The 23707-nt window shown below is 43.3% G+C and overlaps 1 protein-coding gene across 1 annotated transcript in view; it reads right to left on the reverse strand.

The window, feature by feature from the left end:
* LOC144799208 (vomeronasal type-2 receptor 26-like) overlaps positions 1–20814 on the reverse strand; it is a 49869-nt gene extending 29055 nt beyond the window's left edge. The window contains exons 1-4 of the mRNA XM_078670472.1: positions 20557–20814; positions 19674–19781; positions 17764–17991; positions 13116–13239 (exon numbers count right to left, since the gene is read on the reverse strand). Of these exons, the coding sequence (XP_078526598.1) occupies positions 13116–13239; positions 17764–17991; positions 19674–19781; positions 20557–20814 (718 nt within the window). The remainder of the gene's footprint in view (positions 1–13115; positions 13240–17763; positions 17992–19673; positions 19782–20556) is intronic.
* Positions 20815–23707: the final 2893 nt, after the last annotated feature.

Consider the following 23707-nt stretch of genomic DNA (forward strand, 5'->3'; position numbering starts at 1 on the left):
TGTCATTGGCGATAAATATCGCTGACATCCAAAGCGGGCCCCAAACCTGTAGTTATTGCCTAGAAGTTGTCGCTAACTCCTGTTAGGGACAGCTTGCTAATAGGGCGATAAAAATATTGCCGCTTTAGCGGGAAAAAGTCCAGCTAAAGCAGCGATATTGCCCTTGCTAATATGCCCCGTCATTACTCTACAATAACAGGATGTGGACGCAAATCCAAGCCTCGAAAACTGATTTCCAGCACCAAGTTCGACAATTTACCTGAATGACCACATACGAATATATACGAATATATATTAGCAGCCCTTCATGTGCCAAAACTGCAACTTAAACCTTTTACAACCCTGTATTACTACAGCTACAACACTCCACTGAATGTACAACAAACATTCATAATCACATAATGCATAATGCATCATGTCCACCATCTTTTATGTGTGCAACTATGAATGAATATAGAGTCAGTGATACCCCGTACACATTTATACCAAATGGGAGTTCCATGGTGACTCATAGTGACGTGAATGTCGCAGTACAGAAAGGGAAAATATACAACAGTGCTAACACAACAATAAAGGCAATAAGGTAAAAGATATGGGAGAGTAATATAACGGAAGGTACAACACAGTGATACCCCGTACCTGACACCCGATTAACTTGATTTTTCATATAACTCACAATGGAACCACGCCCATAGCTCCGGAATCATGGTTCAGATTCTCACGCAGCACTGGCATACATCACACCAGCCCACTCCGCTTACGCTTCCAGGAAAAATCAAAAACGCAACATTGCCCAGATTTCCATTGTACTGATTTCTTAGTTCCAGGTCTAGTTGTCAAAACGGCACACAAACACTCCCTCATGGCTGGTATACACCCACACCACACCCATCTAGCACATGCATCACTAAACACGTGACCCTACCAATAAAAAAGATGGAGCGCACGTGCTCTACGCCATTTTAGAGTTGCTCCCATCCCAAGTGCTGTGATGGTCCGTCCTGGTGATTCAGATGCCTCATGTAGGCCCGAACCACCGAGTACAAGGGCCCATCACTACGTGCCTGGCCTCGTTGGTCACTGAGTTAGTGGTACCACAGGGACTGAGCGGGTGAGGAACCTGAGATGATGATGGAAGCACGAGTATGTCGTTAGCCATACCGATAGCAAGACTCCGCACCATATCTCAGATTTCTTGGTGACAGAGTGGGACTGCATGATGTAGAAGGTGTCCTGTCCACAGAAAGGTGAGCAGGGAGGCCTGGGTGCGCATCGGAGGGAGTTGATGGGGTGCAGCAGACTGGATACAAAAAAGCGACGCAGCGATTTAGGGGTACGCAGTCCCATATACCGTATCTTATTGCATTTACATTTTTTTTTTCAATATCAGGAACGTTTTTATAATCGGTCAAATGCCCGGTATATAAACTGTGAAAATTGTTGTTTTTAAATGCAAGAGGGAATGTGTGTGAAAGGGCGATGTAATTCTACTCCACATTACAATAGTAACAAATACCAATCATAACATCTTTCTTTTACTATCTTTTAGATGTAGAGCTGCAGGGTGCATTATGTCCCGGCACATGGTGAAAAACACACCAGTGACAGAGAGGTGAGCTGCTCTTTTCACAGGCGTGGCACTGCTTCCAGCTGTGCGCAGCCTCGCGGTAGAGCAAAACCGATGATTATTTCCTAACTTCTCCCTCTCTGGAAACAAAACAGGTCGCACTTCGGTGATGATGCAAAATTCAAGTTTGTTTATTTCATAGATCTCCAAACAAGAAAAACACACCAACGCGTTTCGACCTCCCCTGAGTCTTTTGCCATTTATACAGCAAAGTATTTAAGCATAGGATTAGCACAGTGCTATCCACTCCAGGCACCTATCCAGTGACTGGAGTGGTAAATGGCTTTTGTCATTTTACAGCTCGGCGTGGATTGCACTGTGCTAATCCTATGCTTAAAGACTTTGCTGTATGAATGGCAAAAGACTTTGTCCATTTCTATCTCGGTGAGGATAGCACTGTGCTAATCCTATGCTTAAAAACTTTGATAGAAAAGCAGACATTTGAGGTGAGCAAATTTAGAGTGTCGCTGGTGTTGAGGGTGCTCTATACAGGAGCTGCCTTCTACCTAAACTTGGGAACTATCCAGAGTTCTCTCCTTCTTTTTTGCATTATTTATGTGTCACTCTATGCCTGCAAGGGTATTGTTTTGACTTATACTGGGTGCTCCCATGTGTCTGGACAACGCTAAACCTCTCTGAAGAGCTGTAATGACAGCGAAACATGTGTCAGGGGTTGCTTTTATTCATTTCAGGTTGGCTTGGATGGTATTTTACAAATCCAAAGCTGTAATATTGTGCCTGGAGTGGTAAATGGCTTTTGTTATTTTTAAGCTCGGCGTGGATAACACTGTGCTAATCCTATGCTTAAAGACTTTGCTGTATCAATGGCAAAAGACTTTGTCCATTTCTATCTTGGCGAGGATAGCACTGTGCTAATCCTATGCTTAAAAACTTTGATAGAAAAGCAGACGTTTGAGGTGAGCAAATTTAGAGTGTCGCTGGTGTTGAGGGTGCTCTATGCAGGAGCTGCCTTCCACCTAAACTTCGGAACTACCCAGAGTTCTCTCCTTCTTTTTTGCATAATTTATGCGTCACTCTATGCCTGCAAGGGTATTGTTTTGACTTATACCAGGTGCTCCCTTGTGTCTGTACAAAGCTAAACCTCTCTGAAGAGCTGTAATGACAGCGAAACACGTGTCAGGGGTTGCTTTTATTCATTTCATGTTGGCTTGGATGGTATTTTACCATTCCAAAACTGTAATATTGTGCCTGGAGTGGTAAATGGCTTTTGTCATTTTACAACTCGGCGTGGATAGCACAGTGTTAATCCTATGCTTAAAGACTTTGCTGTATGAATGGCAAAACACTTTGTCCATTTCTATCTCGGTGAGGATAGCACTGTGCTAATCCTATGCTTAAAAACTTTGATAGAAAAGCAGACATTTGAGGTGAGCAAATTTAGAGTGTCGCTGGTGTTGAGGGTGCTCTATACAGGAGCTGCCTTCCACCTAAACTTGGGAACTACCCAGAGTGCTCTCCTTCTTTTTTGCATAATTTATGCGTCACTCTATCCCTGCAAGGGTATTGTTCTGACCTATAGTGGGGGCTCCCTTGTGTCTGGACAAAGATAAACCTCTCTGAAGAGCTGTAATGACAGAGAAACACGTGTCAGGGGTTGCTTTTATTCATTTCAGGTTAGCTTGGATGGTATTTTACCAATCCAAAGCTTTAATATTGTGCCTGGAGTGGTAAATGGCTTTTGTCATTTTACAGCTCTGCGTGGATAGCACTGTGCTAATCCTATGCTTAAAGACTTTGCAGTATAAATGGCAAAAGACTTATCCATTTCTATCTCGGCGAGGATAGCACTGTGCTAATCCTATGCTTAAAAACTTTGATAGAAAAGCAGACATTTGAGGTGAGCAAATTTAGATTGTCGCTGGTGTTGAGGGTGCTCTATACAGGAGCTGCCTTCCACCTAAACTTGGGAACTACCCAGAGTTCTCTCCTCCTTTTTTGCATAATTTATGGGTCACTCTATGCCTGCAAGGGTATTGTTTTGACTTATACTGGGTGCTCCCTTGTGTCTGGACAAAGCTAAACCTCTCTGAAGAGCTGTAATGACAGTGAATCACGTGTCAGGGGTTGGTTGCTTTTATTCATTTCAGGTTGGCTTGAATGGTGTCTTACCAATCCAAAGCTGTAATATTGTGCCTGGAGTGGTAAATGGCTTTTGTAATTTTACAGCTCGGCGTGGATAGCACTATGCTAATCCTAAGCTTAAAGACTTTGATGTATAAATGGCAAAAGACTTTTTCCATTTCTATCTCGGCGAGGAAAGCACTGTGCTAATCCTATGCTTAAAAACTTTGAGAGAAAAGTAGACTTTTGAGGTGAGCAAATTTAGAGTGTCGCTGGTGTTGAGGGTGCTCTATACAGGAGCTGCCTTCCACCTAAATTTGGGAGTTCTCTCCATCTTTTTTGCATATATATATATATATAAATATATATCATAACAAAGAGTTGCCTGTGATGGAAGGAGCCCACAGAACCGCGGAGGAGAGTCCTGCGGCTGCGAGATTTTCCAGAATCGATGATCTACATCGTAGTCACGTTCAATATTGAACACTAAAAGATGGCCGCCACATTCACTAGTGCGCTTAATGCGGTCTCAATACCGTCTTCACTGTTGTTGGCATGCCACGATGACGTATTCAAAAGTAGCCGCCTCACGACATGTTGAGTAAACACTGACGAAGGACTTGCGTCTGAAACGCGTCTGTCTATACTGCTAACGGCGGAATAAAGAAAACCTTGCCCTTACCCCCGGAGTGCTGTACTTTGTTTTACGAAAAGGAAACGGAGTTCGAGCTTGGAGATATATATATATATGTGTGTATATATAAATCTACTGCTGTGGGCATAAACAAATTGTAAATGGCAATGACTCATTAGGGATCACCTTGAAAAAACTGCATACATACAGACAGATCACATGAACTATTTTAGACTGATGACGGAAAAATCTAGTATAGAAAGACTACTAAAATCTAGAAAGAACAATGAAAGCAAATAATGTATATGATACAGCAATATACCAAAAAATGACATGAGAATAATAATGTTATGCTGCTACGTTTGGATATATGTTTGCACAAAAATATGACATTATGTCCTTTTTTTTAAAATCACTAGCACTTTAAAAGCACTTTATTTTATGTCTCACTCATGTGTAAATATATTGTATTAGTAAGTTTCAAATTCAGCATTTTAGTATTTTACTATGAATGTTCCTTATATATTTATATATGAAATGAGTTTTTACAAGTGTTAAGCTATGGAAGAGCTAAATCGATTGAAATTTGAACATGAGATTTTTGACACTATTTCAGTGCAATAACCCTTCCTTACCTGGATATATATATATAATTTTTACAGGTTGGCTGTGTATGATCAATTTACATACATATTGAGCTATTTTAGCTCAATATGATCAAATCACAACACTTGTACATAATGTTTGCACCAAGTAATATTGAAACTACAACGTAAGTCTGTTTACCATTACCATTGAGACTATCACGTGAAGCACTGCAAAAAAATGAGCACTGTCACTTTAAAAAAGTTTCCCGCACTACAAACATTTGTCAAGTGAACAAGCGGCGAGAGGCTGCGAAACGCGTCTTTGACTTGGGGAATAAACGAAAATAATTAGCACCTTAACATGGGTCCGTGTCCTGCTTGATGTGCGCAGCGCGTCAGTGACAACGTGGCGACACTTAGAAGGACTTTTCGTGATATATATATGTGTGTATATATAAAGTTAGGACCTAGTTTTAAAGCCTGGCCATAAAACTCCGCTCTGCCATTGAATTTTGGGGATTTTCCGTTTGCAGTGCAAAGTTTTCCAAAACTTCTCAATCGCAGCAGAGCTGAGTAAGAGACTTACTGTTCTCTTCCAGACGGTGTCCTGACTCCTGCCTAATCTGCTCCTGCTCTGCTCCTGCTGATGCTGTGGCTCGCTCCACTCACCTACCGCTGCTCGGCTGCTCCAGTGTTCAATTCCAGGAAGAACTGCAGTGTGTAATCACATGGCGTACCGCGTGAAGTCGTGCCTGGGGTAAGGCATGCCTTCACGTAGTACGCCATGCGCACTGCAGTTCTTCCTGGAATTGAACCCTGGAGCAGCTGAGCAGAGGTAGGCGAGTGGAGTGAGCCACAGCAGCAGGAGTAGCAGATCAGGCAGGAGTTAGGACACCATCTGGAGGAGAATGGTAAGTCTCTGACTCTGCTTAGCACTGCTAGCCTACTACGTGGGAGGGAGGGGGCAGGGGATTTAGCAGGAGGGGGCAGGGGGTTTAGCAGGAGGGAGTGAGTGAGGGGATGGGAGGGAGGCCAGGGGGTTAGCCAGAGGAGCAAACCTGAGGGGGGATGGGGGAGGCAATAAGTTACTCCACCAGCCACGGAACTCTGTGGAATATCATGAAGTTTTCCAGTAACTAGTACAATGCCAGCTCTACCCACCCTTACTAGTTTCCATAAGATAAGTGTTTTTTTGACATGCCTATAACTTCTAGTTTAACAAATCTTCACAATTTTCCCAAAGCAGTGTCTACCTGTTTCCAGCTCTGCATGGAAACGTTTGGGGTGATCCTTTAAGAGTGGGCCAAGAAAAATGGGGGTAAAACAAAGTGTGTTTCTCATGTTAATTCATATAGAAATGTAGACACTATTATAGCCTGTCAAGCGGGCTGGAAAACAGATGAAAAAATTGCTCCCCCAAGCAAGGACCAGCATTTTTTTCACCTTCCTACATGTGGGAGCAATGCAGGTTCCTTCTTTAGACAGGGAGCGAACAAGGACCACGGTGCATTGAGCATCCGCCTGCGGTCCCAAACACAGTACACTGTGTGGCCTGGGTGAGCTCCAGGGCACCCAGAAGTAAGAGACTGGGCCCCTCTCCTGCTGTAACAAAAACCCTGAAAAGCAAGTGTGTGTCCATGGTAATTCCACTTTTAAAGACAACCTGAAGTTCTTTGTGGAGGTGAATGCATCATTGATTTATTGAAGGTCAATCTGTACTGACTGTGATGAATGGGTTCTTTCTTGTCCTGTCCAGGTGAAAGCAGAGCTTATGATACTACTTTAAAATTATAATAAGTATGTAAATGTGCAAATCAGTTGAAAGCTCCATCCATTTGGCCCTGCACGTCCACTTTAGTAGTGGGCACAGGTTTTCCTGCCTTTTGCCAGGATGATGGACAGCTACCCAAAATGTCCCTGAGTGCGTTTCCTACTTTTTGGTGATGAGTTCGTAATGGTTCTTAATGCTGAGGAATATGAGGACATAGCCACCAAACAAAGAATCACTTACTTCATAAAGTTAATAGGAAGAATCTTTGTCTGGTGGAGATTTACTGCGTTGTAGTCTTGTTGCCATCTCTATTGGAGGATTTATGTTATCACAGATTTCTGGATTAAGACACACAATGAACAATCACATTGCTAAAACACACATAAAGTCACTGGAGACATTTCCATGTGGTCCATTATGCAGATGCAGTATTGAATGTGCACTGGACATTTTCCCATCAAGGTGGCACTCACCAATTAACCAGTAGAAAGTACTGTTTTTGTGCAAAACTTTGGACTCTTGTTCGATAAAGGGGTAGGTGAGGTACAGTTCTAATGGAGTCACTCAATAGCTACTGACACACTTACACAGACACTTAATTATCCACTCACACACCAATTCTGTCATACTCACATCCACTCACAGACCCACACAGCCACTCACACACCCATACAGCCTGTCACGCATGCATTCACACACCCACAAAACCACTTACACACCCACTCCCAGAGCCATACAGCTACTCACACACCCACTCAGACACCCACATAACAACTCACATACCCTATTACAGACCCATACAGCCACTCACACAGCCAGTCACATGCCTACAAACCCACTCACAGACATATATAGCCACTCATACTCACATGTTACAGGTTTCAGTTAGGCCATGCAATTTAAAAATGCACAGAATGCAGAACAATGTCATACATTCACCCCAGTACAGAGATCTGGGCCTAAATCCATCGTTTTTTTGCACTCCACACCACCCCAGTTCGGACATGGCCATATGCAAATCAGCCTTGACCCTGTGGCTCATGGGAACAGTCCAGCCCGAACTGCCAAGCCATGTCTTTCCTGGACCGGAATCAAGCATCCTAGGACCGGTTTCTGGCTATCAGCCGTCTTCAGCCAGGATAGCTTGACTCCAGTGGTGTGGAGAGCATGGGACTCACGTCTGAGCATACCCATCCCACTCGGGGTGACAAATGCAAAACAACAGTTGATGGACAGAATGCAGAACAATGTCATACATTCACCCCAGTACAGAGATCTGGGCCTAAATCCATCGTTTTTTTGCACTCCACACCACTGCAGTTCAGACATGGCCATACGCAAATCAGCCTTGACCCTGTGCCTCATGGGAACAATCCAGCCTGAACTGCCAAGCGATGTCTATCCTGGACCGGAATCAAGCATCCTAGGACCGGTTTCTGGCTATCAGCCGTCTTCAGCCAGGATAGCTTGACTCCAGTGGTGTGGAGAGCAAGACTCACATCTGAGCATATGGCCATGTCTGAACTGGGGTGGCGGAGTGAGCTAAAGAACGGTGATGGATTAAACCCAGATCAGTTGACTGGCGGTGAGTGTTTGTATTGTCAACGCTCCGTCCATCACCCCCTTTGGTTTTTCTTTGTTCACCCTAAGTTGGCAGGGTATGCTCAGACGTGAGTCCCTTGCTCACTTTGCCACTGGATTCAAGCAAGCCCGGCTGAAGACGGCTGTAATGCCAGAAACCGGTCCTGGGAAGCTTGATTCCGGTCCAGGGAAGACATGGCTTGGCAGTTTGGGCTGGACTGTTCCCATGAGGCACAGGGTCAGACTGATTTGCATATGGCCATGTCTGAACTGGGGTGGCGGAGTGAGCTAAAGAACGGTGATGGATTAAACCCAGATCAGTTGACTGGGGGTGAGTGTTTGTATTGTCAACGCTCCGTCCATCACCCCCTTTGGTTTTTCTATGCAATTTAAAAAGCCATAGAAATTCACCTAAAAAACAAAGGTTAGAGGGACATCATAGCTTCGAATCAGCTGCAAATTATTTTTTTTAAATACCAACTGCGGGCTCCAGTGCTTCTTTCAAATACATCCCCTGGATGGGCCAAGTCCTGTGGGCATTTTTTTTAAAAAAGGAGGAGATGCAAGGCCCCCCCCTCCCCGAGGCTCATTGATTCCCAGGGACCACTACCTCCTGAGGCTATATTAATGAAAAGGAGAAAGGCGCACAGGGCCCCCCTGCATGGCATTTATAAGCCCCGGTGACCAGCACCTCCCCAGGGCTATAGAAAGATTGATTAGTGGCCGTGCGGACCACCCTGAGCCCCCGGGGACCACCAACTTCCTGGAGCTAAATAACACCAAATGGGGGCTCCGTGCACCCCCCACGGGCCCTGGGGATACCCCTGGGATATAGCTGTTTGCGCTGACTTGGCAGGAGCTTTGAATGCTCCCACCAAGTCAAAGCAAACACAAAATCTGCTTTCAGTAAGTAAGAGCTGTGAAACCACTCCTGTTTGCTGACAGCAATGTTTTCCTCTGTTTTGCTACACGCTGTCAAGCAGACAGGGAAACAGACAAAAGGATTGCTCTGACAGACATGAAGCTGCACGGTTAGCAGCACCCTGTCTGTGAGAGCAATGCTGGCTACCGCAGGAGGCAGGGAGCCGACTAGGCACGTGGGGGCCTTGAGGCTCCCTCTGTGGTCGCAGGGGGAAAAGACGGGTAAGAGGTAAAATAAATGTTAGAAACAAGCAGAAAGAGGCAGGAAAAAGGTCAGCAATGAGCAGAAAGAGAAAGATTGATAGGTGGCCGAGTGGACCACCCTGAGACCCATGTACCACCACCTACCCAGGGCTAATTAATACCAAATGAGGGTCCCTGTGGACCCCAGGCCCCAGGGACACCACCTTCCGGGGGCCAAATATTTTAAAAAAATGGAAGCAAGGCCGGACAGCACCAGTCCTGGAGCCAATATTGGCCCTGGGACCACCACCCACTAGGCCTCCTCCCTCTATGTCCCGGAGTGCCCACCATTGCGACATAGCTGTTTGCTTTGACTTGGTGGTAGCTTTGATAGCTCCAACCAAGTCAGAGCAAACACAAACTCTGCTCTCAGCAAGTCAGAGCTGTGAAACCACTCCTGCTTGCTGAGAGCGGTATTTTCATCTGTTTTTCTGCCCGCTGTCATGCAGGCAGGGAAACAGACAAAAGTATTTCTCTGATAGACATGAAGCTGCATTTAATGAGAAATGAGCAGGAAGAGGCAGAATAATGGTCAGAAACGAGTAGAAAAATGCAAAATAATGGTCAGCAATGAGCAGAAAGAGGCAAAATAAAGGTCAGAAACGAGCCAAAAACCGACAAATAAACATCAGAAAAGAACAGAAATAGGTAAGCAGAAAGAGGCAGAACAAAGGTCAGCAACAAGGAGAAAGAGGCAAAATAAAGATGTGAAACATGCAGAAAGGCAGAATAAAGGTCAGAAAGGAGCAGACAGAGGAAAACATTAATTTGAGAAAGCGACAGAAAGAGGCAAAATAAAGGTGAAAAACGAACAGAAAGAGCAGAATAAAGGTCAGCTTCAAGCAGAAAGAGGTATGCTAAAGGTGAGAAACTGGCAGAAAGATGCAAAATAAAGGTCATAAATGAGCGAAAATAGGCAAAATAAATGTCAGAAACAAGCAGAAAGAGGCAAGATAAAGGTCAGAAATAAACAGAAAGAGGCAATATAAATATCCGAAACGAGCAGAAAGTGGTAAAATACAGGTCAGAAACTAGTAGAAAGAGGAAAAATAAAGGTCAGCAATGAGCAGACAGAGAAAAAATAAAGGTCAGAAGTTAGCAGAAAAAAGCATACATCTAGGGTTGGGTGGTAAACTTCGCTCTGCCATGGACAGTGTGGAGTTTTGCAACTCCACGCTCTGCTTGGAATGTAGAGTTCAGCAGAGCTCTCCCTTAGACTTCATCCCCCAACGAGTAGGGGTCCAGGAGGCATGTTCACAGAGAGGTTGATAAAGGGGGCGTGCCCTCTCACGAGGCCTCAGCAATACCACTTACTTGTGGCAATAATAGGAGTTCTTGGCCCCCAAAGACCCTCAACAGCCAATGGGACTCCATTCCCCAATGAGTAGTGTGCCAGGAGCCCCTTTGCAGAGTAGTTGAGAAAGGGGGAGGGGCCTCTGACGAGGTCTCAGCAATCCTGCTGTGTGGGACTTACTTGTGGCAACATTAGGGGTTATTGTCCCAAGTGATGCTCAGCAGCCAAGGGATCTTCATCCTCCAACCAGTAGCGCACCAGGAGGCCCCTTTGCACAGTTGTTAAGAAAGGGGTGGGCCATTGAAGAGGTCGCTGCAATCCCGCTGTGGGGGACTTATGTGTGGCAACAATAGGGGTTGTTAGGCCCCAATGACCCTCAGCAGGCAAGGGAAGTTCAGCCCCAAACCAGTAGTGCCTCCGGGGTCATGCTTGCAGAGTGATTGAGAAAGGGGTTGGGGCTCCAACAAGGTCTGAGCAGTCCTGGTTTAAGGGACTTACTTGTGGCAACAAAAGGGACTCTTTTCTCCCAATGACCCTCAGCATCCAAAAGGCGGTCATCGCCAACCAGTGGTGTGCAAGGATCCTCATTTGCAGAGTGGTTGAGAAAAGGGACATGGTCTCCGGCGAGGTCTCAGCAGTCCCGCTGTTGGAGACATACTAGTGGCAACAATAGGGGTTCTTGGCTCATGCACCCACTCACTGAACAACTCAGATACTCTCGCAGTTACTCACAGACCCATTCACTCATGCATCCACTATCAAATGACCCCAGATGCGTACACCCACTCACAGACAGTCTTACACTCATGCACCCACTTATAGATTCACTCATACTCTCTCACCCTCTCACAGATCTACTCAGAGACTCATGCATTGACTCATAGACCCTCTCAGAGACTCACAGACCCTCTCACAGGCCCACTCAGACACTCATAACCACTTACATCCCCACTTATGCTCTCTTGCACCCACTTACATACCTACTCAGATACCCATACAACCACTCAGACATTCATGCACTCACTCACACACTCAGTGTCAAATGTTAGTGGTTACAGTTTGGAAATAAAACTTTAAACATCTTAAAAAGTCACTTAAAATAATCAAAAGTGACAGGTGTGTTAAATTAGAAAGTAGAATATTTAAAAACCATAGAAATTCACTGAAAAAAACAAAGATTACTAGGACTATCAGCTAGGCTTATCAGAGAATTGCGCATGCGCAGGCTCCCGCGCATGTGCAGTTTAAGGAAGAAGCCGAGATAGAACAGGAAGATGCCCCCGTGATAAAGTAAGTGTTTTTAAACTTTATTTTTGGGCTTTTAAACGATGTAATAATGCGGGTGGGAGGCGGGCGGGAGGCGTGCTGGCGGTAGGCGGCCAACTTCCGTTCTGCCCCCTAGTGTGCAGAAATTTGCCCCGTTTTTCCACCTTGTTTGTGGAAGGCGGAAAGGGCAAATTTCCGCACATTCCGTGGGCGGAACGGAAATGTCTGCCCACCCTTACCTTAAAGTAGGTTTGCTAGAGCAATTTGTAAGACCTATCTTAAGAAAAGAAAAAAAAGAAAGAACAATTACATTTGTGAACTCCCCTATAAACAGAGCTATGGCATAATAAAAGAATAAATGTCCGAATATTGAGAGTCAAAAACATCGACCTACAGAAATATCGATGTAAAAATATCGAAGTCAAGAATATCGACATCCTATCTACATTAAGATTAGATAGATAGATAGATAGATAGATAGATAGATAGATAGATAGATAGATAGATAGATAGATAGATAGATAGATAGATAGATAGATAGATAGATAGATAGATAGATAGATAGATAGATAGATAGATAGATAGATAGATAGATAGATAGATAGATAGATAGATAGAATGAATAGTTTGGCTTCTGACCAGGGGATTTTTTAACATGTTCTAAACCACAGTTCAAATGTTTAAAAAAAAGAATATACATATATTTATGTAGATAGATATATGTAGATAGATAGATAGATAGATAAATAGATAGAATGAATAGTTTGTCTTCTGACCAGGGGATTTTTTTAACATTACGCAACCAATAATTCTCTATAATTTGACATATTTCTTCTATTTCAATATGTTTCTAATGTGCCCATTAATACACAGATACACCGAATCATAATAAAATTGCCACCTTATTGTGCATTTTGGCTTCATATTTTGGGTAACGTATGCCCATTTAATGGTGTCCATGCAATGAAAGCGAATAGCTGAAGGGGACTTATAGAACAGCCCACTCTCTCACTATGGTTACTACTGCACTTTTTCAAAGAATTGATGGAATGAGATCTAAACAGTTTTAAAGCTGCTTTAAGCCAGAGCTACAATAGACACAGTCCTACCTCTTTCTTTTGACACCTCTCCTTCTGAGCATGGGAGGCAGTCATAGCAGCAGACTGGCTGCCCTCTCCGTCCCACCTTGTAATAACCAGGAATGCAGCTCTCACTGCAAGCAGAACGAGGAGCCTGAGGGTGAGAAAAAAGAGAGAGAAACATTCAGAGCTATCATCTGTGTACATTGTATTGGTATACAGTTCTACTCATCTGAAACTTTTCAGTGTAGAATGGCTATACGAGACACAAGCAGTGTCTAATTTGTTAAATAATTAGTGTTGGGACCCACAGTTTGACTTAGAAGCACACAATCAAATGTCGGAGTGCTGAATTCCAAGGTTGCATTGTTCTGATTCAACATCATGTCTATTTCATCCATCACAGACACTTCCTTTACCTTCATCTTACTGTTTTATGTTCTTTTTCATCCCTGCTTTATTTCTTTGTGATTTTATTTTGTCTCTCTCTTCCTCCTTCTCCCCCTTTTTTGTTTCTTCTCTCTTTTGCTGTAGGCCAAAGTCTGATGAGGAAACATAGTTGCTGGACACTAAAAATGTGTGCTAGTGTGGCACACATGCAACCACTGGATAAAATTAATCACTGGACAAAAGTAAAACCCTAGTTATTTTGACAAAGAGGGGCATTGTTGACAACGCTTGATGAGGCAAGGGAATCGCTGCCTCTGCAGCTCCAAGAACATAATTGAGAGAGTGGCACATACATTTCTTGTAAGTATTTACAAGCTTTACTGATGTCAAAATAATCTGTGTTGATTCAGTGCAGCCCCTCAGCTACTGGAATGTTTCTAGTATCTCTTTACAGAACTGCTCACAAAATCAAATGCTTATAAGCACTATATTTAGGACACATTACTATGAAATTAATCAATTAAAAAAACGCTTTGTGTTAGACCAACCAAACACTCTCATTGAGAAAGCCTAGCTCACTCATTGCCCTAGGCCTGACATAACCATTTTTTTATGAATGCTTAATCTCACAGCCATATCCTGGAAGCAGCTGTGATATCAAAAATGGCTGTTCCTTCTGTATGACCAGTAGGCCAGAAGAAGTCACTACAGCACTTTCAATTGAAGCTTCTTAGCAAGACTGCAGAAGACAGGCTAACTCCTAGACGGTGGATATTCGGAGGACTGGAGCTTGAAGATGAAGGGAACAATGACAGAATTAGTCGTCCAACCGCCAGAGGTTGATATCTTTAGTACCATGAACTTGGTAATAGTTACAATATAGGGACAATGTAAATGCATAATAATAATTTGTGAATGCACCCTATGCATGACCTGTGGATCATATATTAATTGCACTGAATGCTGGTTTTCATATGGTTAAAAAATTCAACTTGGAGGCGTTTGCTGAATTCAGAGATTCACAAAATTAGGAAGAGTTCTTGGGGTGGTTTATTAGAAGTAAGGCAATCAGAAGTGAGTTGCAAACTGTAGTAAACTCAGGAAAATAGATAAATCTAAAGTTGAGTTTATTGATATACATCCGTCACACAGCTCATCATCTGCCAGCTCTCTCTCTCTGTCCAGAAGTCAGTTGATCCAGTCATTGAAAGATAACATTCCATTACTGACAGATGCAGTGACATCATAAATACTATGACAGCTGTGAGCATGTAATCATGTATCTGAACAGGCTTGCATGACGAGATGTAATTGAAAAGTACATACAAAACATAAACATAGAATATAACACAAACCCATGAGCAGATGCTAAATGCCCTATGTAGTTGCCTAAGACTCTGCAAGTTAGACTTTCTCGAATAATTCTTAAACATTAATAAATTGTTCATCTCAATTTTTGAGATTATTAAGCTTTTGGCTCACAGATACAAAAGGATTTACAATCATTTTGTGAAAAGTTATAAAAACTAGAATATATTGGCCTACATTACCACCACATTTTATCTGGGCGAAAACAGGAGCAAATTACACACACATTGGAAAGTCAATAGCTCTGCCTTTTATTTGAAAAAACATGCAAAAATATTGTGAGCTGTTATCCAGGGTAGAGGTGGTGGTAATTATGGTGTAATTAGGTGCAACAGCATTGGTGGTAATGATAGCAATAGATGTCGAGGTAATGATAGTTACAGTAATTGTGAATGTGAAAATCAATAGAAACCCCAATGGTTTTATCTTTAGTAATAGCATACTTGAATATTCAAGGGTTCATCATGACTGTATGTGGGGATAAGCCACATCAAATTGTGAGCCTTTCCTTGGTTTGAATTAGACCTATGATAGAGACACCAAAGGACAAGTGGCAAAGTGATAAGAGCATGAATACTTTTTTTTAAATTCAACTTTAAGTGATTTTGATTCTGGTTATCACCCAGCCATGTCATATGGGTAATCTTGCTTCCTTAGACAAAGGACAGTCAGCAATGCTGGTCCTGCTGGACTTATTGGTGGCCTTTGATACCATCTCTCATGCCATTTTAATACAAAGGTTTGAAGAGAGTGTAGTAGGAGGTAGAGTCCTAAACTGGCTGAAAAACTTTTGAAAAGTCTGCACCAGCACTGCACAAATTGAATCTATAGTATCCAGTAGCTCAGAGGTTGATAAAGAAGTCCCTCAGTGATCAGCTTTTAGTCCCATCTTATTTAACATATATGTAGCACCCCCAGCTAGGGTAATCAGGTCACATGGTATTGAAGCAACTTCATATGCAGACGAAACTCAGCTAATCGTCACCTTGGGACCTAATCCGGAAGACACAAGAACCAGATTTATCAACTGTATGCCTCATATATCCAACTGGATACATAAACATTATTTACAACTCAATGCATGCAAGACTGAGGTAATTCTATTTGGCAAAGCACAACTATCCTGGTCAACTGCATGGTGGCCCACCAGCATGGGTCCTGCCCCACACCAAAATCTATGTTGCAAAATCTCAGGATTGTAATAGATGACAAGACATCCATGAAGGACCATGTAAATCAGACCCTGGTCAAATGCTATGGCACCATGCGAATATTGTGAAAGATCTTCCAATAGATACCGTTGGAAGCCAGGAAAACGCTGGTTCAGGGTCTCATAATTAGGCAACTAGATATGGCAATGCACTCATGGCCCCCATTAATGAAGACCTATATACCAGACTCCAGGTTTTACAGAACAGTGCTGCCAGACTAGTTCTGAATCTTCCTTTCCAATCCCCATTGGTACCTACCCTGAGATTACTGCACTAGCTTCCTATCAGGGAGTGGAGCCAAGCTATTCATCCAAGAAACTCAAGTGGTACTCGCCAAGTAAAAACTTTAGGTCTGAAGGAAAACATCTTCTTGCACCTCTGAAAGTTTGAACTGCCAGAAATGGTGATTGGTCTTTCTCTCATCTGGCCTATCAAAAATGGAATCCTCTCCTAACACATATTTGTGCCATCTCAGACCATAAACAGTTTACAAAGAAGATAAAAACCTGGCTATTCTAAATCCAGTTCTCCATTTCACTACCTTAGTGGCCTCGCGATAGTGCCATGAAACGCTCGGGGTGATGTGTGCTTAACAAATGGCCATAACATAACATTATCAGATCAACATTTAAAACTTAATCTATGAGATTAGACACATAACATGTACTTCATTACATACATAATATTAGGTTGAACAAGGGTGATACAAAGTGATGGAACCCAAATATTACAACAGTCTGTGGTAAAAATGCAAAAGCAAATATGTATTACAAACACAAATATAATCTACAAAAATCCAGATTAGACAAGTTTTCGCTAATTTACATTACTTCCATATATTGGAACCAAAACGGTGGAGATAGTTTCTGCAGACAGAAAGAGGGGCGATAGCCTTATGCTCCAATGTTAGCCCAGTTCTCAGGTGGTATAAGGTCCAGTTTAACTCAACCATGGCCCATGTTAGGGCTCGATTAACGCTGTTGGTCGGAGTTGCTTCCGATGGACACAGTCTTGTGACCGACCGACCCACAATCACAATTTGGCCGTAGCACAGGCTTCCATAGAAAAATGGGAGATTATGTTAACCTGCACCGCATGGCAGGCACATCAAGGTGTGTGCTACACGGTGCAACCTATTCACTGCTGCAACCTATGACTAACTCCAAATGACGTCCATGCACGTCCATGCATTAGAAAGTACTGTGAAAATAAATACTCACACATTTGTATCCAATTGATCCTCAACAGATTTTATCAGACAAATTTGACCATGGTAAAAATGCGAGGCTGTAATATTAATGACACTTGGCAATTACCCCATGTGCCTTCTCCGCATTACTCACAATTCTAATATGTACAATGACATAAGTCACCACACATATCGGAATTCAAGTGGGTGTTAGATAATAGATGGATTTATATGGCCATTACTACTTCAATCGCCGGTAGTGTTCTTGATTTGTGAAGCCTCAACATAACCAGAAATATAGGCAAATGCCATTTGATCCTTAGACCCAAATCGAGATGTTAGAATTGGTGACTGCAGATGATTGTGTCATTAGTCTGATCACAAAAACAAAGAGAGGACTGGGGTACCCCTTTAAATTGAATTGGGTGGTTCTTGTTTCATACTAGCTCAAGACAGCTACAGAAAATTCCAGAATATTGACAGAATATGGTCTGTATTTGTGAGCACAACTGCAACATACCTCTTTCCCTTGCCTGGCCCATGATAACGCACTGCTGTTGATATAGAGCTCTTGTCCCTTTTGCTGCCTTGTGTCAAATGATCCAACACTCTCATAGTGGATGGTACCATTGGGCCCGCGCTGCCAGTTGATGATGTCATAGGCTGCAGGAGGGTTGCCATACTCATCAAAGAATATCTCTTTCCCCATCTTGTTTTTGAAGCGTAAGCCTTTCATGTAATGGAAGAGCTGGAGATATTAATGTACACCTTGCTTAATCATGATCCATCCTCAGAACACCTTGGTTAGCCATACACACAAACCTCTTGTTGACCAGCCAGAAACATCAGCACATGAACCTCATCACAACTATACTAGTGGCATAATTTGATTTATTAAAACAATTGCTACATTTATTTGGAGACCAATAACATGTATGAAACTCAGACCAAGTGCATTTGTAAACCCCATATAGCCCATTTCCTGACAGTAAGCCTAGCCATCTCTTTGGTATCCAACTTCATGTAGGCACCAGCATTCTGCCCAAGTCAACTCCTTTTTACTAGGTGATCATTCTCTTAAAGAATCTGTAGTAGGCCTGGGAGAAATTGTAGTTATGCCGGAGTAACCGGACTAATGTTACTAATTGCGCAGTAGGCTTGTATTGCGAAAGTACGCAATTAGACCAGCTTGAGTAATTAAGAGTAATGTGTGGCAAAAATCCTGCAGGAGGAGCATAGAAACAACGAACCTGAGAAAAGAGGTCCTGGCTACTGCTGTTCGTGTCCTGTAGCATTAAGTATTAGATTTTATTTGCACAAAATGCACCCCCTGGCCTGTTTTAATGGTGAGGGTGCAATAGCGCTAAGTGCTGGATTACACACTTATTATTGCAAGTCATTTCTCGCGAGAAAATTACTCCAGTTATGCCCACAGCTAATTTGTAGCACATGCATTAACCAATATATAAGACTTCAGTATGCATTTTCCCAGTGCTCCCATCACTATTATCACTCTCTGTAGTATCTCCCTCTGAACAATCTGTGCTTCCAAGCTTTTGTTCTGCCACTAACACTCTACAGGATCACTGAAACAATTCCAGGCATGCTCAATATTTCTTGCTATTACATGAACAAGTTGGGGAAGTATGCCTCGCCTGAGACTTTTGGTTGCAGACAATTTGCAAAAAAACATACCTGCCATGGCTTAAAATCCAAAAGCTTCCCACAAGATTTAAGGGTAAAAGGTCCATAGCCCGGCACACAAGATAGAATGCTCTTTAGGGCATATGCCACAGAGTAAACAGCATTGTAAATTATATAGAAAAATCGTGGATCTGGCTCATTTTCATATTTTGCTTTGAATTTTTCAAGTTTCTCTTCACCAGTGCAAATGACAGTGTCATCAACAGACTGCATATTTGTCAGAGTCAAATTGGAACCAGGACTGAGCCAGAGACATCCCATTGCCAGTTCCCAGAATTGTTGAACAAATCTGTCCTTTGGGTAGTTTGAAGGATGAATTTTTAGGAGGAAATCTTTGAATACTGGGATTATCTCCTCTTGGACAGTCAAACCGACAGTGTCACTCAATACATTGGCAAATTCGCTACGTATTAGCCTGGGGCCAGTTGCCCACCCTTCACTAGCAATCCACACCTTGCTTCTGATGTTTTGTTGGGACAATGCTCGTATTATTGGGAGCAAAATGTAGCCTGAACAAAAAGCAAGAATAACATTGGCTGAGGATTTTGCAATAGTCTCCACAATGCGATTGGTTTTTATGGTTGAAGGTTCAATAGGTATTGATTCATGAAAGGCGAAGCAAACTCCATATACCAGTAGCTGCTCCTTGAGCCGCTGAGAACCTAATCTTCCGTAGTCATCATCATTTGAAACAATGCCCACCCAGGTCCAACCAAAGTGCACCACCAGCTTTGCCAATCCCTGGGCCAGGCTGTCATCACTTGGGATTGTTCGGAAGAAGGAAGGGAACTCATACTTGTTGCCGAGTAAAGGACTGGTTGAATCATAACTGATCTAAAAATGAGAGATTAAGCAACAATTATTTTATTATCTTGATTTCATTGATTGTTTTTATTCGCAGAACAGACCATATTAGAAAACAATATGTACAATGTACAAATAAAAAACAATAGATTGTATGAGTCCTGAAACTCAACAGATACAGTGTTAAAGTAGAAGTAAACCAACAGCTTAGAAGTGGCATACAAGGCAGTTTCTAAACAGGTTTAATATGTGAGTGAGGTTACAATTCCTTTATGAATTTAAACTTGTAGATGCAGGTAATGAAAAGAAATTGAACTAGGACAATTTATAACGCAGTGTAGGAGGCAGTGAGAAGTTGATAAAGCCTTTCATATGACTGGATCTTGTGTTTTCTATTTAGGACTGATGATTAGTGTAGTATGCCTAAGTAATACTCAGCTGCATATTTTTCTTATATAGGGATAAACCTGACTTTGGTATTAAGACTAAATGTAAATTTCTCAGTTGCTTCTGAGTCTTAAATTGGGGTACACCTAACTTATGTAGTCTCTCCTCTATAAATGTGATCACATTTCTATATTTAAGTGAAGATTGTATGGCAGAAAAAAGGTTTGAGTATTTCTCAGCAGTCTTAGTTTCTTACATCTTATTCACGCAAACTGTGTTTGTCTTTCTAAAGTAACTCAGGAATACAATTCCTACCTGTCCTGACTTTTGAGGCGTCTCACGTAAATAGACATAATTAGTGTTGTGAAGTAGCAAAGATAGTGTCTTGAAGCTGCCACATTACTCTCACATGTCTTACCTGTGGGTATCTGTAAAGTCCTAACAGTCTGGCGATAGACATTGAGATGGTGGAACTGGACTCGCCAATAATGGCTGTGAGCGGTGAAGGACTTTTGCATCTGTAGTTCAGGGAAGGTCTCCTTTGTCCTGTCAACATCTGCAGGGTGCCCTCGATTGCCTTTTTGTCTGAAGAACATGTGTCAAAGATCTGAATACCCAGGGTGAGGTTTGGAAGGATAGTCTGCTCCCGGTTTATTTCATCAATGGCAAATACCATGGCTTGAACATAACCATAAGTTGTAACACTGAAACTGGAGAGAAAGTAGAAGAGAGGGCTTGTATAAGTGCGGATGTGTTTTCTATTGAGACCTATCCTGACTGGCCTCCTGAGTTGAACATATTACTATCACTTTGCCATTTGTTAGTGGTGCCTCATGCTCAGAAGCAGCGCTTAATGCCATGCGAACCAATGGCAGCCATTATGCAACCTCGCATGAGAGTCAGTCAGCAGTAGGAAAAAGACTTGCAATTAGTAGCAGTAACAATACTTCATTTGGTTGTCATAAACCAAATAAATATACACACACAATACAAATCACAGAAAAAAAAAAAATAGAACATGAAAACAGCAAATATACAGTATTAATTCAATTCATACTTCATCTCGACCCTAAATAAAAAATTGTTAGACCTGTCTGCTTCTGGGGAGACTCTAACCATTATAATTTATTTTTGTCCCCCTTAGCCTCCCAGAGTTTCTATTTTTTATTTTTACATATGTCCATCAGGATTTTTCAATGCTGTCAGGGGGCTAGGTGTTCCTTGGCGATGACGCCATTTTTCCCTCATAACCTGTGAGGCCTAGTCACCCCCTTGAAAATCTAGGGATCTCTAGAGACCTAAAATGGTGTCCACCAACTGCCATAACGGACACAACTGGAGGACAGGTCCATAGGATAACATTAGGGAACTTTCTGGAATTGACTAGAGACTTCTGCAGGTCTCAGGCCACCCTATATAAGGCCAGTGACCAGCAGCCATTTTGTGCTGACCCCAGAGTAGAGGAGTGAGGCAGTGGTGAGAGGAGGTGGACACACTGAGAGCAGCTAGTTTGTCTCTGAGGCTGACAGTTTCTTCAGAGGATTGTTCCCCCTTCAACCTTTGACCGATCCCTCTCTCTCAAGATAACAACTGCTGATAAAGAAAACGAGCTACTTGAAAAGGAAGACCCTTCTTAATCGGCTCTCCAGTAAAAGCTGACAGGACCTTCCTTCTGAAAATCATTCCCACATCCCCTGCCCAGCGCTGCACCTACCAGGGTGTCGAATCAGTTGTGGACCCCTTGAAGCGCCTTGGTGAGGTTGGGGGACTGTGGAGCCTGTAGCGACCGGAAGAGCGAGTGCCCGATCAGGAGGATACCTTCCCTGGAGCCAGGTGAGGGAAGTGACAGCGTGTGGAGAGCGGCGCTGTGTTAACTGACTGCGGGACCCCGGGGGCACCGGACGCGTCAGTGGAAGCCAGGAAACGCTTCCGCGCATGTCCGTAGCACGTCCGCTACTTAAAGCAGGAGGGGCCTAGGGTCGGGCAGGCCCAGGAGTGCAGCGTTCCCCTGTGAGGCGAGGTCCGGCGAGGAACGCGCAGGCGCCGAGGAACAGCACGACTCGAGAGGCGGAGCCGTCGAGGAGCGACGCGTATGCCCAGGAGTTCAGCGCGACCATCGGGTTGCCTGAGGTGGCGCCGGAAGATTTCCCTGAGCGCCGCGTTAGCGGCGGTAATCCCCCACTCTCGAGCGCTATCTGGAAGAGCCAGCGCTTGAGCAGAAGACTGCCCAGCCAACCCCTAGCGACACACTGAAGCAGTGAACCATCGCGCTGAGCCTAAACCGAGGCCCCCTAGCCTAACGCTGACGGGTGGAAGCGCGCTTGGGCTGAGGAAGTCGGCAAGGTTTCCCCCACGCCAGCAACAGGAAAGCAGCTGGTTGGGGAAGCCCAAGAGGCAGGTGCCATCTGAAGGCCTGTGGACTGTGGCGTATCTGCCACCAAGACAGTAAGGAGAGGGGGGGTTGTGGAAAGAAAGTGCTGGGCACTAGGGAGTAACAGTGAAAAGTTACCTTAACAGTTCCAACAACAAACAAGGTGCCTTGACCATTTTAATTCCCTCGAAATCCATACTGTGAGGTAGTAGATAAGGGGATAGAGAGCATAGCCCTGAATGTGATTGAATAACCAGTGAATTGGCAGGTTTTATTGGTGAAGTATTGGTGTCATTGTGCATTAATGTAAAGCAACCCTGCATAGTGGGAAACTAAGGAGATTCACCTAAGTATCCAAAGAGTTACCTTTATTCATGACTGAATCTTTGACAAAAGAATGTGGTTTATTGCCCTTTTTCCACAGCAGGAAGAGTGAAAAGTAATTTCTCAACGCAAAAGTGTAATGTTTACTCCTAAAAGAAATTGATGTTGTATCCTGTATGATTTGAATCCAAAGAGACACATTATTTTTATAAAAGGTAACGGTATTTTTCCAAATAATGGTGTTGTGTCTTCATTTTAGTGGTTCATCACTGAGTTGCTGTGAGTGAGACTTGTAAGTACTTAGCCAACGCCTTGAGTTAGCTGTAGACCACTACTGTGCCAAGCTACCATATGTAGGCTTGGGTAATCTAGGTCCAACATAATTGGTGTTTCAGCGGTGGGATAACGGATTTGTACTTACACTCACTTATTAGTAACGCAGTGCCAACCACGAGACCTCACCTGGAGTTTTCTCCCTGCGGCCCTCCTAATTTACATTTTTGATTTTTCTAAATTTACTTCTGGTGGTGGGTGGAGGTTAACCTCAGGTCACTTCGTGGTTTTCTCCTGTGAGTAATTTTATACCATGGCAAAGCTGGAGGTGAATCTTAAAGAGCTGGAAGCCAATACTGTGGCCCAACTCAGGGATTGGTGTCAGCAGAACGGGGTATTTTTTAATAAAGGAGCCAAGAAAGGAGAGTTGCTGACAAGCATAAGGGCATGGTTAGAAGCTCGTCTAAGGGAGGAACCAGAAACGGAAGTGGGTGATGGGGACACTGTTACTGAGGCTGCATTGCTGAACCAGATGGGGAGAGGGAATCTTCTGACAGGTCCCAGGATACCTTCAAGGGCAAGCAGCAGCGTTTCAGACAGG

Source organism: Lissotriton helveticus, chromosome 12, assembly GCF_964261635.1.
Source record: "Lissotriton helveticus chromosome 12, aLisHel1.1, whole genome shotgun sequence".
Lineage (NCBI taxonomy): Eukaryota > Metazoa > Chordata > Amphibia > Caudata > Salamandridae > Lissotriton > Lissotriton helveticus.